This window comes from Panicum hallii, chromosome 9 (assembly GCF_002211085.1).
Source record: "Panicum hallii strain FIL2 chromosome 9, PHallii_v3.1, whole genome shotgun sequence".
In the NCBI taxonomy this organism is placed as follows: Eukaryota; Viridiplantae; Streptophyta; class Magnoliopsida; order Poales; family Poaceae; genus Panicum; species Panicum hallii.
The window spans coordinates 66,978,587-66,993,410 of NC_038050.1; the positions used below are offsets into that span (position 1 = coordinate 66,978,587).

The 14,824-nt window shown below is 51.4% G+C and overlaps 3 protein-coding genes across 4 annotated transcripts; 1 reads left to right on the forward strand and 2 right to left on the reverse strand.

Annotated features, from left to right (window-relative positions):
• Window positions 1–4,410: 4,410 nt before the first annotated feature.
• LOC112873650 (proline-rich receptor-like protein kinase PERK15) lies at window positions 4,411–8,451 on the forward strand. Its single transcript, XM_025936662.1, has 10 exons — window positions 4,411–5,378; window positions 5,500–5,585; window positions 5,698–5,816; window positions 5,924–6,039; window positions 6,142–6,624; window positions 6,709–6,957; window positions 7,222–7,382; window positions 7,476–7,709; window positions 7,815–7,964; window positions 8,056–8,451. The coding sequence occupies exons 1-10, from the start codon at window positions 5,228–5,230 to the stop codon at window positions 8,293–8,295; spliced, it is 1,989 nt and encodes a 662-aa protein (XP_025792447.1). The 5' UTR covers window positions 4,411–5,227; the 3' UTR covers window positions 8,296–8,451.
• A 140-nt stretch (window positions 8,452–8,591) lies between these two features.
• On the reverse strand, window positions 8,592–11,790 carry LOC112873656. Of its 2 annotated transcripts, none has more exons than XM_025936670.1 (3): window positions 11,476–11,790; window positions 9,869–10,175; window positions 8,592–9,788 (listed from the first exon to the last, which is right to left on the reverse strand). In XM_025936670.1, exons 1-3 carry the CDS (start codon window positions 11,554–11,556, stop codon window positions 8,830–8,832), a joined length of 1,347 nt encoding a protein of 448 aa, XP_025792455.1. In that variant the 5' UTR covers window positions 11,557–11,790; the 3' UTR covers window positions 8,592–8,829. The 2 variants fall into 2 exon arrangements, with proteins under 2 accessions (XP_025792455.1, XP_025792454.1); XM_025936669.1 differs by having other exon boundaries at window positions 9,869–10,181.
• A 782-nt stretch (window positions 11,791–12,572) lies between these two features.
• On the reverse strand, window positions 12,573–14,756 carry LOC112873489 (NHP2-like protein 1). Its single transcript, XM_025936447.1, has 5 exons — window positions 14,609–14,756; window positions 14,380–14,500; window positions 14,181–14,284; window positions 13,071–13,202; window positions 12,573–12,948 (listed from the first exon to the last, which is right to left on the reverse strand). Exons 1-5 carry the CDS (start codon window positions 14,609–14,611, stop codon window positions 12,922–12,924), a joined length of 387 nt encoding a protein of 128 aa, XP_025792232.1. The 5' UTR covers window positions 14,612–14,756; the 3' UTR covers window positions 12,573–12,921.
• Window positions 14,757–14,824: the final 68 nt, after the last annotated feature.

Sequence of the window (14,824 nt, forward strand, 5' to 3'; positions counted from 1 at the left end):
ATGTGCTGCGTTCCGCGCCCCTAGCTGTTGAATTCATCCTAAAAATTACCTGGCAAGCAGGAATTCATCCCAAAAGATGGCTGTGGCAGGAACGGTGCCGGAGTAACTTTGGGTCGGCATGGGCACATCTTGCAGCGAGACGGACAAATTGCTTTTCGCGGCATCCACGGGAATTTAGGTCGAAGATGGCAGAAAAATCTCCTTATGGCACTCGGCCTGGTCGGCAAGCCGACGCCCAAAAGACATTGCGCCTGATATTTTCTCCATGTCCAGAAGGAAGAACAGGAAATTGCAGGAAGCCTTGGCTAACAAACAGTGAATTCGTGATATCACACTTAGTCCAAACATCAGTACACACCACCTGCAGCAGTTCATAGACCTATGGGTCATTGTGCAGGAGGTCTGCCTTAATCCGGAGATTGCGGACACAGTCAGGTGCAAATGGACGGCCAGCGGAGAATACTCGACGGCATCAGCTTATCGGGCACAATTCTTCAACTCCATCGTTGCAGCCGCTGATTTGGAAACCATGAACGCCGCAGAAATGCAAGTTCTTTGTAAGGCTTATCACCAAGAATAGAGTATGAACGTCCAATCAATTGGCAACCAGGGGTTGCCCAAGAAACAACATTTGCCTGCTAGTTAGGTGCCGTTTCACAAGGCGAGTGTGGAGTCTAATCGCTGGGTGGGTTCATTACCACCAGCTGCTCCCAAGCTATTGGAGCATCACGCACTCAGTTAGAGAGTCGTGGCACATGATGGGGAACCTTCAGGGCGTGCCACCAAGAGCGCTCAAATCTCTCCTCCAGCTGGTCAACTGGGAGATATGGAAGGAGAGAAATGCAAGAACGTTCAACCGGCAGGAGACTTTGCCAACGACGCTCCTAAGCAAAATCAAGGAGGCAGCGCAGGCGTGGGGAATTACGGGAGCTAGACACCTGGCGGATCTTATAGGAGTCTAGTGGTTGGTCGCAGGCCACCCTTTGTATAGCTTTTTGACGGTTGTTTTTTTTCGCTTTTCTGTTCTTTTAGGGAGCCTTCTGTAGCCTCTCGCTTGTAACTTCTTCTTTATTAATAGAAGAGTTAAATATATGGGCGGTCCTCGAACTTGTCTTGAGGTGTCATCTAGGTCCCTAAACTCTCAAAATATATTTTTAGATCCCTAAACTTATCCGGTGGTATCATTCGGGTCCCTAAACTCTTAAGATGTATCTTCAGATCCCCAAACTTATCTCAATGTGTCATTTCGGTCCCTAAACTCTCAAGGTGAATTTTAATATCCTTAAAAATTGCCATTATTAATTGTATTCAAAATGAAATGTTTATTAAAATATTTTTTCAGCCGATTCATTTAGAAATCTTACCACTAAGGCCAATTTAATTCTAAATTAGCTGCTTATTAATCATACATCATGCGTTGATCCAGATCATTTGATATCAACGGTGGGTATTATAGTATTTTCGTTTAACATGGAGATATCAACGCTAATCCCGAGTATTTCCTACTAATAATTTATATTTTATATAAATTTATGAAGATAATTTGTTCCCATTCTCAATAAAAATTAAAATAGCAATTTTATTAAATTTAAAGTAGTAAAAGAATTTTTCTTTAACTTAAAGTAGCAAAACAATATTTATATTAGATTAAAAATAGCATCTTGAGAGTCTAGGAACATGCATAACACCGCTGGATAAATTTATGGATGTAAAAGTGAATTTTGAGAGATTAGGGACCTATGTGATACCTTGGAACAAGTTCAAGGATCTAAAAATGCATTTCAAGAGTTTAGTAACATAGATGATACAGAACAAGTTTAGGGACCGTTGGTGCACTTTACTCTAAAAGAAATATGCACAATCTTTGCTTGTTCGTTAAAAAAATTAGCAGCATAAATTTGTTTTCTGAATGATCATTCTCTTCCGCACCTAAGGCCATACTCTATTCATCCTGTCACATAATCAAGTTGGACTCCACGTACAGGGTGGCGTTCCCCGGCCAGTTCCCACGAAAAATTAAATAAGATCCTGTTTGGTATTGCTTTAGCTTCTCCTAAAAACAGGCTTTTCTGGTGAAGCAGTTTATCTGATGAAGCTGAATCTACTTTCAAAATCATTTTGCGAAATATTGGCTTGCCGGAAAAGTTGGACGAATCTATGATTTCTAGCTCCTCCTCCCTATTGTACACCGCAAAATAGCTTCACCAGATGTTTCGTGAACGAAGCTGCTAGCAAAATACCCTTTTAACGTAGTTTCAAGCTTCATCAGATGTTTCGTGAATTAAGCTGCCAGTAAAATATCCTTTTGACACAGCTTCCAAGTGAAGCTTTTCACGAAGCCATTCAAAATGTTGTGCCGAATATGGTGCAAATCAAACGGCAAGCTGAACTGCCGAACTGACTCCAGCGTCCGTACATGTCGAATCTGCTCCCCTCCAGCTCTGGAGTCCAGACTCCAGAAGCAGAAGCCCCGGCTTTCCAGAAAAGAAGTAGGCCGCCGTGTGTGGGCACTGACGAGCGTCCATCCCGAGGTGGGGTGCGGAGTAAATGCCACAGCGGGGAAGGTAGGTCCCCCGTGCGCCTCCTCGCGACCTCACAGTCACTGACATCGTCCCCCCAAGAGATGGTTTGGTGGGCCGCCGCCGTCGGTGCTGCCTCGCCTCTCGCGCGTAGCGCTGCCGCGACCGCATTTACGGCGCGCACTCCGCTCGCCTGCCTGCCTCCGCGCGGCCGCGGGGTCGGTCCCGGCCGGCCAGGCGTACGGCGACGACGCGCCCGGAGCCTCGGTTCGGCCGCCGCCCCTGCCAAGCAAGCAACCGTGGAAGATTCTCACGATCCCATCGCCCCCCCCCCCCCCGCCCAAATCTCTCTCTCTCGCTCGCTGCGGATGCCACGGGTGGGAGACCGCGACCTGCCCGCCGCTCGCGTGGCGTCGCGTCACCGCCTCCGCTCCTCTCGCCGTCCCGAAACGACCGCGCCTCGTCGCGTCGGTCGGTCACCGCACCCACATGGCCCCGCCCGCGCGCGTGCGGCACGCCACGGCACGGCAGCGCACGCTCGGGCGACCTGGCATGGCTGATCCGCGGGGGCTCGCGCGGGTTCGCCGCCGGGGGAACGCCACGGCGGCTGCTCCGGAAGAGGAAGTAGGCGTAGAACAGAAGAAACTCGCCCGGGATTTGCAAACGTTTACCAGGTTGATGGTTGCATCTGCCGCCTAGCACGCACGATGAATTCGGCATGCACGCAATGCTTTTTTTTTTTTGTAGCGTCAGGTTATTCAGGTCAGCAAACGAGAGTACTACTACTACTGTGCGATTGGGACGGAAATGTTTTTCTGTACAGGTACAGGTGCGACTGCTGCGAATGTTGAGCTGAAGTCGTCCTGCATGATAGCCACAGGTCGCTGTCGTCAGCTGCGTACAATTCGAAGCAACACGATCGGTTATCCCTGCGACGTCAGCGTCTATCCAGTGCCCTGATGTGGCCCTTTCAGTGCGTCTGCCAATACAGTGTCTCGTAGCAATTGCCAACTGGACGACCTCTGGATTTCTACATGATACTTGAGTACTGTTCTTGCAATTCTGGTGTGGAGATTTATTTAAAAGGAACTATTCGAAATTTGTTTATGTCCTGACGTCACAAATTTGCGATGCATGGAGTACTACTTTATTTTCTTTTGGACGGGCGAATACCTGATGCGAGTCGATGGGACCCTGGCGGATGAATGAAACCATATTCTATACCCGCCCCAAAGTCGCCGTCAGCTCTGATCGAATGAAGCTTAACAAAAAGGACTCTGATCATGGATGACGACCCTGCACTGCACCCGCCCCTGTGGGCGCATTGAATTCGCGATTCGGTTCGCAGCAGGCAGCAGCAGCGCGCGCGATACAATTCTGCCGAAGCGGTACCACCAGTGCAGCAACACATGCCTGTTTTACCGTTTGACCTTGATGAGAGTCTTCCAGCAGTATCTTCTGCAGAACGAAGTCATCTCACCTCCCGTTGAAAAGTTGGAACCCGATGTAAAAACCACGTGCGATCCTCCTCGGCCCCAGCGCAACATTTCACTAGATGAAGATGATGATGCCCTTTTGCTTTTCCAAAGAACACTCTCCAAATTCTTTTCAACTTTCTTTTTTCCCAATCCATGTGGGGCTATTTCCGTCGTCCTTTTTTTCGAAGTACTGCGATTGAGGTGTGTGTATGGACCAGACCGATCGCCGATGGCGCCCTGTCCTGCGTCTCCAATTGCTCGCTTTCCGGCCCCTGCGGCCCTGCTTCTCCAGCCTCCACCAAGAAGTTCTTTGCCCAAATCTCGTCGTCCCCGTCACCTTTCCCCATCGCGTCCCGTCATCGCCGATCCCATTGCCGTAGGCCGTAGGCCACAGCCTCGCGTCATCCACTCATCCCTGCCTCCCCTCGCCTTGCCCCTCGCACGCTTCCAGTGATCCTGTCGCTGTCACCGTCTCCTTGTTTGCTACCGCCGCTGGTCCGCGCGGAAACAGCAGCCGTGCTGGCTGGCTCGGCGTCGCTGACCGGCGACGGCGTCCGGCTCGCTCGTTCGTCCGTTCCTCCGGCCCTCCTCCCCCTTCGCGGGACGGGACGGGGGGCCGCCGGCCTCGTGCTTTTTGCGCGGCGTGGTTGGAGTGGTTGAGCCGATGGCGACGATCCCGGGAGGCGTGGCGCCATGACGGAAACCATTTTAATACGCGCCCCCGCAGCTGAAACCTGACAAGCTAACCAGATTTTAGGTGGTTACCTCTGTCGCCCGCCGCGACGCCTCTCTTTCCGCCCGGCGCCCAGGATAATAGTTCCCGCTCTGGCCGCTTGCGCTTGTATCTTCTTCCTCGCCTCACACCCCCACCTTTCGGTTCGGGCGGGCCGAGCGAATTCGGCCACGAAGCGACTAAGAGAGCGCGCGGCCGGAGGGGGGCAGCGGCGTTTGGCTTGGTAACGGAACTCGCTCGATTTCCAGGCCAGGCGACGACCGCCGCCTCGGCGCTTTTCTATTGGAGCAGCCTCGGTTCTACTTCCGGGTCAGACACTGGTTGAAGGCGTGCAGCCAGCAGCAGCCGTGCGGCTCGTGCTGAGTCTTGTGTCAGCGCGGAGTCCACGGCGATTAGTGGTTGAGCTAATCGCTGGCCTGCTGTGCCTAGTTACTGACCAGCTCCGTGCGGCTCGTGCTGATTTCTTGAGGCGATCGAGTTGGGGGTCAGCAGGCGCCATGGCGGTGGAGCGCGGGGAGGGCGTCGGCCGGTGCATACTAGTGGGGCTGCACATGGACGCCGTCGGCAGGGACCTGCTCCGGTGGGCGCTCAACCAGGCGGCGAGGCCGGGGGACCGCGTCGTCGCCGTGCACATTTACCGCAAGTCCGGTTGGTATCTGCCAAGAACTCCATCTCCATGGCAGCTCGTTTCCGTTTCAATCCTAGCGAAGCGGTTGGGAACTATTCGCGCTCTTTATTTTCCTGACATTTTTCTTGGCTGTGGTTGCAGACCTGTGCAAGACGAACACTCTGAGGCTGATCAGGACGCTGGACGACTACCTGGCGGAGTACGAGTCCCTCTGCAGCAAGAAAGAGGTAAAGCAAGCGGGATGGGCTGGACGAGCAGCGGTGATCATTGCTACGGAGTCGTGTGCCATGCTGCTCCCGATTCAACTCACATGCTACCATCGATTGGGGTTTGTGTCAGATCGTTCTGGTCGGCCGGGTGACGCCGGGGAGCTCGATCCAGAAGGAGCTGGTGAAGGAGGCCAAGCTCTGCGCCGCCATGGTCGTGGTGCTTGGCGCCAACAAGAAGTACTCCTTCGGGTAAGTGCGCTCGAACGGAAGCAACCTTTGTATGATCCAACTGTTTCTTGCGTCACCATTCCTTAGAAATTTTTTCTTTTTTCTTTTGGTTGGTTGCGGCTGCTCAGAGGGTCGACTTGCCTGGCCAAGTACTGCGCCAAGAAGCTGCCGCCGACGACCACCGTGGTCGCCATTCAGAACGGCAAGGCCGTCTTCGTCCGGGAGGCGCCCAAGCCGCCAATTGGTAACCAAAGCGCCTCTTAATCCGAGCAATTAAGCGTGGCTGATAGCGGAGACTTGGTTAGCGAGTCGCTAATCGTTTGGTGGCGAGCTGGTGTCTGCGCAGGAGCAGAGCCGAAGCCGGTGCTGCGCACGGTGCTGCACCCGAGCGTGGGGCTGGAGCCCAAGGTGATCATCCCGAACCCGGACCGGAGCGCGCGGTCCATGGACTTCGACGCCGAGGGATGCGGCCACGGCGCCGCGGCCGCGCCGGCGACGGAGTCCGTCGACGACGCCACTAAGGCCAGCGGCGGCGTGGCGCTAGAGCAGAGGCTCGGGTGGCCGCTACTCCGCCGCGCACACGCCGCCGCCGCCGTGGCGGCGGCGGCCGTCCCCGCGCCCAGCGCCAAGGAGCAGGAGCCGCGGAAGCAGTCGGTGGTGCAGTGGGTGATGAGCCTGCCCCGGCGGACCGCGCCGTCGGAGTCCCCCGAGCCGCACGCGGGGGCGGGGCTCGCGTCGGAGCTCAAGGCAATGCTCGACGGCGGCGGCGCGCGGTGCCGGTGGTTCCGCTACGAGGAGCTCTACGACTCCACCAACCACTTCTCCGCAGGTTCGTCGCCTCCTCGTCAATCTCGGCGCCTTTTGATCTCACGACTCACCGCTGCCACCAACCCCGTGCTTGGCTTCCTCGCAGAGAACCTGATCGGGAACGGCGGGAACAGCCGGGTCTACAGGGGCAGCCTCGCCTGCGGGAAGCAGGTGGCGATCAAGCTGTCCAAGGCGTCGACGCAGGCGTCCAAGGACTTCCTCCGGGAGGTGGACATCATCACCAAGCTCCAGCACCAGCGGATCCTCCCGCTGATCGGCGTCTGCGTGGAAGGCCCCAACCTCATCTCCGTCTACAGCTACCTCCCCAGGGGCAGCCTCGAGGACAACCTGCACGGTACCAACCATCTCCGATCCTCTCAGTTACACATTCAGCAGTGTTCATGTGAAGTCACCAAGAAACAATTCTCCTCAGTACGGTGGATTCGGTTCTAAGGAACCCGGGAATTCTGCAGACAACGATTCGAGCAGGATGCTAGTTTTTTTTTGTTTTTTTTTAACGAAATCAGTCGTGTTCAGAACAGTTGGAAGGTGTGGGAGCAGGTGCGAGGAGTTCTTCACTCCCTGACGTCTGATGATGCTTCTTTCTCGGTGCGTGCAGGGGAGAAGTCAAAGCCGGCGCTGTCATGGGAGAACCGGTACAAGGCGGCGCTGGGGATCGCGGAGGCCCTGAGCTACGTGCACTCCGGCGGCCCCCGGCCGGTGTTCCACAGGGACGTCAAGTCCTCCAACATCCTTCTCACGGAAGAGTTCGAGCCCCAGGTTCAGTACTACCATCCAACACCATACACGCATGGATAGCAGAGGTTCTCGTCTGGACTCGGCACTGACCTGAAGAACTCCCCGTTGCGGCAGCTTTCCGATTTCGGGCTCGCCATCTGGGCGCCGTCGAACCCGACCTCCCTGGCGCACAGCGACGTCGTCGGCACGTTCGGGTACCTGGCGCCGGAGTACTTCATGTACGGGAAGGTGACGGACAAGGTGGACGTGTACGCGTTCGGCGTCGTGCTGCTGGAGCTCCTGTCCGGGCGGAAGCCCATCACCAGCGACGGGTCGTCGCCCAAGGGCCAGGAGAGCCTCGTCATGTGGGTAAGTAGGATTATTTCTGCTATTCCACGAGCACTCGTATCTCCAAGTGCATCACGTAGAATACGAGGCGTAACGACTGGTCCGCCGTTTTTCTTGCCGCGACAGGCGACTCCGGTGCTCAGCAGCGGCGACATCTCAGATCTGCTGGACCCGAGGCTAGACGTGGAGCACGACGAGGCGGAGGTGAGGCGGATGGCCACGGCTGCGTGCCTCTGCCTACGGAGGTCGGCTCGGCTCAGGCCGCCGATATCGCAGGTCAGCCAGTTTCCATTCAGCTTAAGGACTTGAGCCTTGCTATCCGCAATTGGACTCTGCATTACACTGACCGGTTGGTTGTGCCGTGCAGATACAGAGCATACTACGAGGAGAGAGCACGGCGAGCATCGCCGACCAGGGCGGCGGCGCGGAGCTGGACTGCCTGGACGACGAGGCGTACCCGGCGGCGAACGTGAGGTCGCACCTGGACCTCGCGCTGCTGGACGTGGAGGACTCGGAGTCCATCTCCAGCACGGAGCACAGCAGCGGCCTCAGCCCGTTGGAGGAGTACCTGCGGGAACGGTGGAGCCGATCCTCCAGCTTCGACTGATTTGCGATTTCGTGAGCATGTATTTTCGTTTTCTTCCCCCGGTAGCTCCCATGTTTGTTGTTCGGTTTTGTTACCGGGATCATGTACAGTACAGAATCAAAGAATCATCACAGCCACATTTTCGGCAACAAGAGGCTTTCTGGAAGATTCAGATTACCCATGACAGAATATCATCGTCGGAAAAGAAAAGGATTAAGTGTACCCTTTTGAGCCTACTACTGATGTTATTTCACTAACATTAAAAAGGGTGATCACTTGAAAATTGTACAGATAACATAAATTCTGGACATCGTGGATGGAACAAATCATGCAACCGTAACTGCCATGAATTAGGTCACTTGCAGCTCAACAGATTACATAAATGAGCAAAGGAATCCACCACCAATACAGTAAGTTTGCATTAGCACAATTGTCCTCAAACGAAGAAACACTCGGGAACAAAGCTGGAAAACTGCGGCAGGGAACCTTTATCTCCCACATCCACACAGCTCTCTCCCAACATCTTTTCTACTTCTCATCTACCTCACCACACGTTTAAAATGGGATAACATATGGCAACTGGTAGATATGGAGGTCCGGCAAAAAGGTCGCCCTGGGCTGCAACGAAGGCTGCTGCTCCATCGATTGAAAGGGTACTGAAAAATCACTTGCTCTGCAGGTCATGCTGGCATCAGTGTTCCTTGTACTGCCAAGCAGCCAGTCTTGCTCACCAAGATCTGAACCTTCCATCTGTAACGAAACAGGATTCCAGGTAACAAACAGATCACTGAACTTCTTCTCTTTCTTCTCAGCCTTGCGGATTTTCTTTTTATCTGACCGGGACAGCCTCGCTTCCTGCACTGGAGCAGCTTCCGCATTCCTACCAGAAAAGCAAGGCTCTTCTTTGGGCACAGAGATGACTGGCTCCTGTTGCTGCTTGATGACAGGCGGTTCCTTCGGTTTTTGCAGAGCAGGAAGCTGAGGGGCTTCAGGAAATTGAACAGCAGATCTGAATTCCTTCTGGGCCACCTTTGTACTAATTGCAGGGCTTTTTCTTTGAATCTCCTCAGATGGAACCTGAGGACCTTTCAGCAAATCCCTAGCAGGTGGATGTTGAGCTCTCTGGGTCATCTTGACAGGTTGAGGATCAGATCTTCCCATAGCTCTCGAAGGTGAAGGCTCCACTCTTCCCAAAAATTTCGGAGGTAGGAGGTCAGATCTACTGACCGGTGCCTTCACAGATAACTCAACCGGTTGTGTGACCTTCACTGCAGGCTGGGACACAACTCTCTGCATGGGTTTTGCAGGGTGCTCTGTTATCACTCGTTTTTGTACTGCTTGCTGTGCAGCTGCTGATCTTACATTCACTTTATTGTGATGCAGGATTGAATTTTGCTTGCTCAACAGGGAACCCGATCCCATTTGTTGGACAGATGGTTGCTCAAGAACCCTGGGTTTCTCCAATACAGCTTGGGAGTCCTGATTGCTTTTAAACTTGATGCGGACAATGTTCCCTGTAAAATCAAAAGTTGGGATGAACAAAATCCTGAGACAAGTAGTTTCTAAAATAACAAAAACAGGACGATGATCTCACCATTCTTAGCTTGGCTAGGACTGGGCAGGACAACCTTTCTTCTCTTGCTGCTGTCATGTGAGCTCTCAGGAGAGTCACGCACAGTCTGTATAAAACAAGGAGCTCCACGCTCTTCTGAGAGTCCACTCTTCTCCGACTGCTCAAGTGATTCTTTGGAGACCTTTTTGGGCTCCTGACCAGCAGTGCTGGCATCTTCATGCTTTCTCTTCTTATGGCTGTGCTTTGAATGTTTAGATGTCTCACCCTGCTGGAGAGCTTTCTTGACACTCCGTTTCTCTTTCTTCTTTTCAACCTTTACACTTTCTTTCTGGAGCTTCAGTGACCAGAGTAATCGTCAGTTCTGATTCAGAACGGACGATGGGAAATGGAATGCAGCATTTTGGCAATATCATAATGTATTTGGATACTTATGCAACCACACAAGAACCAAATTTAGCATTTGCACATAAGTGCAATCAGTTACAGTTCAGACATGGATGCTTCACAAAGATTTATTCAGTTCATAATTTCATTACAAAGCTAGCCACAAAATTTCAATAATTACAATCATACTGAACACATTCCTTTCTTTACAATAGTTTAAGACCTGCAATACTGCAAATTCTACATAGAACAGAAAACTAACAATGAAAACAATAAAACAAATGAAGTTAGTAGCTACATCTATCATCTATCAGTGAACAAAATAATCCAAAGGATTCTGGCGCACCAGAAACAGTCAAAACATTATATGCATCAATTCAATAACCACTATGGCCAACACAAAATATGCAAGCCTGGCATATATCAGAAAAATAAAAAGACCCAATTGCAGTGATCCTCAGCAGCACAGTAATCGAAAACTAAAAATGGTTGGAACAAGGAACACTACTACAATTCTCAGTACAAATCCATACCAAAGGGTACTGCAATTACAAGCTTCGACGGTAACATATAAGGATACAATTACAAACACCTATGCTGCTCCTCGTGTTAAGTATATAATGACAAGCTCAAATTAGATAAAATACAAATCATGTACAGAAAAAAGCAAACCGAACCGTGTAAAGCAAACCAAGCCACCACAAAGTTCTACAAATAGAATCAAATGGTACGAAAATACCACAAATTACTCGCCATTATTCACAGAAGATTTTTAGCAACAAGTATTTGGCCAGAATCGAAAGCATTTCATGGTTAACAAGACTATCCGTCTAAAAACTGGCGAAACACCAAATTTGGGCATTCCGAATTTGCAAGGATCTCTCATCTCATCCCAAGCAATTTCTGGTGAGATTGAATGTACAAGATCAAAAGGCAACAATTCAATCAAATTTGTTATTCTAGTTTTCTTGGATATTCTATGGTAGCCATGCATCCAAGATTTGAATATTTGAGGTAACCAATCTCGACTACAGGTCATGCCAATTAAATTTGCAACCGATGTGAAAGACCTCGCGCAGCTAAGGTGCACAAGATCCATAAACTTCCCTCCGCCGCAAGGGTTAGCTTCCCGGCACGTGCGTTCCCCAAATCACACACGCACTACCCACAGATCCGATCCAAACCAACAGGCAAGATTAAACGATCCAGGCACGTGCGTGTGTAAATCCGATGGTTCAACAAACCTTAGCGGTCGTCTCCGCCTCGGCCACGGCCACTGGGTTTCGCACGTACCCCGGCGGCGGGTAGGGGAAGCACCTCGACATGGCCGACGGGCGACCGCGCTCTACCCCGCCGAGAGATCACAAGGGTTGGCGGCAAAGCCGGCGTAATCGACCGCGAATCGCTCGTAATCGACCGATTCGCGCCGAAGAGCCCGCCGGAAAATTTTGGGCGCGGCGGGATTTGGTTTTGGCGTGGCGGCTAGGGTTTCGCTACGCAGGATAGGGGGAAAATTTCTGGTGGGGCTTCTGGAGGAGAAGGAAACAAAGAGAGTCTCTTCTAAGGAGAGGGGGTAGGCCGCTATTTAAAGTCGGGGGCGAGGTGCCTGAGTCGTGCGGGGAACTAGCGCGTCCGACTCGGTTACGCGCTTGTTGTCGGGACAGCTCACTGACAGGTTGGCCCATGCGCTTGGCGGGGCGGCATGTCAGTGGATGGAAACGGCGCGCGGGTGCTGTGATGAACCGTGCGCTGCTCCTCCGCGTCGCGGGTGGGGCCAGGTTAAGCGGCGGCCCCGATTGGCTGCGGGAATGTGGGTCCCGCTTGCAGGCGCTGGCGAGGTCGGCTTGTCCCGCGGCGCACGAAACGTGTTTGCGGTGGCCGCTGGGTCCCACGGCGCCGAACCGACCTAGAAGCGTCGGCAACCCGCAATCACGGGCCGGCACGTGGGTCGCGGCTTTCGCGTTGACGGCCCGGCCAGGGGCGGCGATGGGTCTGCGGTGCCGATCGAACCACATCGCACGGCGGCGCGGAGCTTTGTTCGAGTGGCTCGTATTCCATAGTTTTATAAGGCAGAAATTTTCTGGAGTAGCTCAAAGGCTCGAACGAATCACAGGCGCGGCATCAGAGCAATGATCTTTTGGCAAAACCTTTCTTCCCAAGAGGAGCGAGATTGACAGGCAAAACAAGTGACGGACAATAGAACCACGCAAACTCAATGCAGTAGCCATGCCACGAAACGACTAGGCTAGGCAAACATTATCATACCGTAACGAACCGTAGAAAACCAAAGTAAAGCTTGGCTACGCAGAACCAGGCAAAACAACTAAAGCAATGGAAGAAATATGGGCAACAACCTTAGGCACCAAATTTCACCTAGCCAACACAACTTTTGTGCTGCAAGTGGTCGCAAGAAGTTGCAACCAGCCAAACTATCAATTCTCAGAACTCATAGCCATCAGCTGTTACAATAATGGTCGGAATCTCGACAGAAACCAGCCACCACGATACAGACGTCTTACACAAGTCACAAATATAAGATGACGCAGCACAAATTCAAGTATGATCGACTTTTAACAGTCTTCAAACATAGTTTGGAACGCGCAAAATCTAGTAAACAAGACACCATCACCAGTCCAAGCCTCTGAAAAATGTGTCGCTGAGGCCCATCACACTGAAAGGTCTTTGGTAAATCAGATGAGAAGCTTCTCGATAGAGTCCTGCATATCATAAAATTTGATTAACCTACAGAAAACACGTACTAAACAGCTGACAAATAAATACTACATAATCAAGGAACGCATACAAGATGAAACAAATAAAATACTACATAATCAAGTACCTTGAGACTCTGAATCGGCTGTTTCAGCTGGCTACCCTCATTGCTGGTTACTGAGCAAGCAATAACCGGTCTTGTAACACCACAAGCACGACCAAGGGCTTGCTTCGATGGAACAAATACATATGGCACGTTCTGCACATATCATAGGACAAAATGAATTAACCAAGGTGATTGGCAATATGGCACTTTCAGCTGGCAAACAGAAATAATGTATACAAGACATTCAAGTCATCAAGCAGAATAAAGTGCACAAAGAAGCATATGGAACTAACTAGACTACAGCTAAATAAGCTAGCAGGAGTGCAGTGCACAGCTAAATTATCAATATGAAGACCTTATACCACCAAATAAAGCATGTTCGCATCAAATTTGCCCAAAAACCTAACTCCTGCCATTGAATGCCATGCGATTAAAGAAGGGTGCAAATCAACTAAGTTATTACTTTTCAGATGGACTAAACGACAAAGAATGTCCACCAGAATTGATTACAAATATGCATGATGTTTAACATTTAGCACAGTTAAAGTAATTGCTTTTTGGACACACTAAACAACAAAGAATATCCAACAGAGCTGACTACAAATATCCATGAAGTTAACATAAAATAGGTTCAATTAATTTCGATCAAAGCAAATAAGAAACAACTTAAACTCATAAGCGGTTAAAACCCTCATTCCCACATACAATGGAACAAATACAAGTTTTGACTGTAACGGTAAATACGGGCAAAGCAGCAAACTCCAGCTGCTTTTTTTTTGGAGAAAAGGTCTCCCCCGCTTTATTTTGAATGACACAAAGTGTTAGCGTATGTCTTTTACATTGTTTGAGAATTAAGCACATTCAAGGCGTGCCCACCGAACTCCAGCTGCACGTATACAGAATAAAAGCCACGTACCACATCACAATATCACATATTCACAACGAACATGGCATACAGATGCCTATCCAATCGAATTACACCCTCACCCTTAACACAAAGGAAAAATAACTAACCAACCTGCAACAAGCTAGCGATAACCATATACAAGACTTCACAGACAAACAATAATCACACAGCACTACTGTAAAAAAAACGCGAAACAGAACAAAAGGGGCAAAGCAAATCAGTACCTTATCCTCAGCTAGCAAGGGGAGGTGGAGAAGGATCTCGAGCGGCTCGGTGTCAGCCGCCATCACCACGAACTCCGATATTCCCCTGTTCAGTGTCTTTGTCGCTGGGCGCAAACACAAAAGACACAAATATAAGCTAAACACCCCAAAATTAACGGAGTACAGCGCACAAAACGTGGGGAAGGGACTGGTAAGATACCTTCGTTGGCGCCCTTCTTGAGCTGCTTGTAGTTGGCGGCCTGCTGGATGATCTCGAGGATACTAATCGTCAGCTGCGCGTCCGCCAGCGGGTACGCCTTCGGGTTCACGGCCTCCTGGCTCTGCAAGGGAAAAAAAAAATCCACCGGCGATTAGCAGGAGGAGGATTCGATTCGACGGAGATGGTGGGGAATTGGAAGGACGCAAAGAGCAGGGAGGGGCAAGCCTACCATTTTCGCGAGTCGAGAAGGATTTCGCGAGGAGAAGGCGGCCGCCGCAGGGGAGGGTGATGGGCTTCTAGGGTTTTCGAGGGAGGCGGGGTGGGTGGAAGAGCTAGGGTTTATTCATATAGCCGGGCGCCGGGTCGGTAGCATTGACGACGGATGACGGATCTAGTGGGTGGGCCTAGTGGGCCGAGGCCCACCCTAAGTTCGGACCCAACAAAA

Bases quoted from the DNA above. Each gene is read 5' to 3' on its own strand.
- LOC112873489 (XM_025936447.1), bottom strand. The intron at 13,203-14,180 runs GTACTGATTTGC...TGATATGTGCAG, and splicing joins CCTTGCTAGCTGAGGATAAG to AACGTGCCATATGTATTTGT. The intron at 12,949-13,070 runs GTACTTGATTAT...TATGATATGCAG, and splicing joins AGCCGATTCAGAGTCTCAAG to GACTCTATCGAGAAGCTTCT.
- LOC112873656 (XM_025936669.1), bottom strand. From the start codon at position 11,556: ATGTCGAGGTGCTTCCCCTACCCGCCGCCGGGGTACGTGCGAAACCCA. The intron at 10,182-11,475 runs GTTTGTTGAACC...TGGTCACTGAAG, and splicing joins AGGCGGAGACGACCGCTAAG to CTCCAGAAAGAAAGTGTAAA. The intron at 9,789-9,868 runs GTGAGATCATCG...TTGATTTTACAG, and splicing joins TCCTAGCCAAGCTAAGAATG to GGAACATTGTCCGCATCAAG.
- LOC112873650 (XM_025936662.1), top strand. From the start codon at position 5,228: ATGGCGGTGGAGCGCGGGGAGGGCGTCGGCCGGTGCATACTAGTGGGG. The intron at 6,958-7,221 runs GTACCAACCATC...CGGTGCGTGCAG, and splicing joins CCTCGAGGACAACCTGCACG to GGGAGAAGTCAAAGCCGGCG. The intron at 7,383-7,475 runs GTTCAGTACTAC...CCGTTGCGGCAG, and splicing joins CGGAAGAGTTCGAGCCCCAG to CTTTCCGATTTCGGGCTCGC.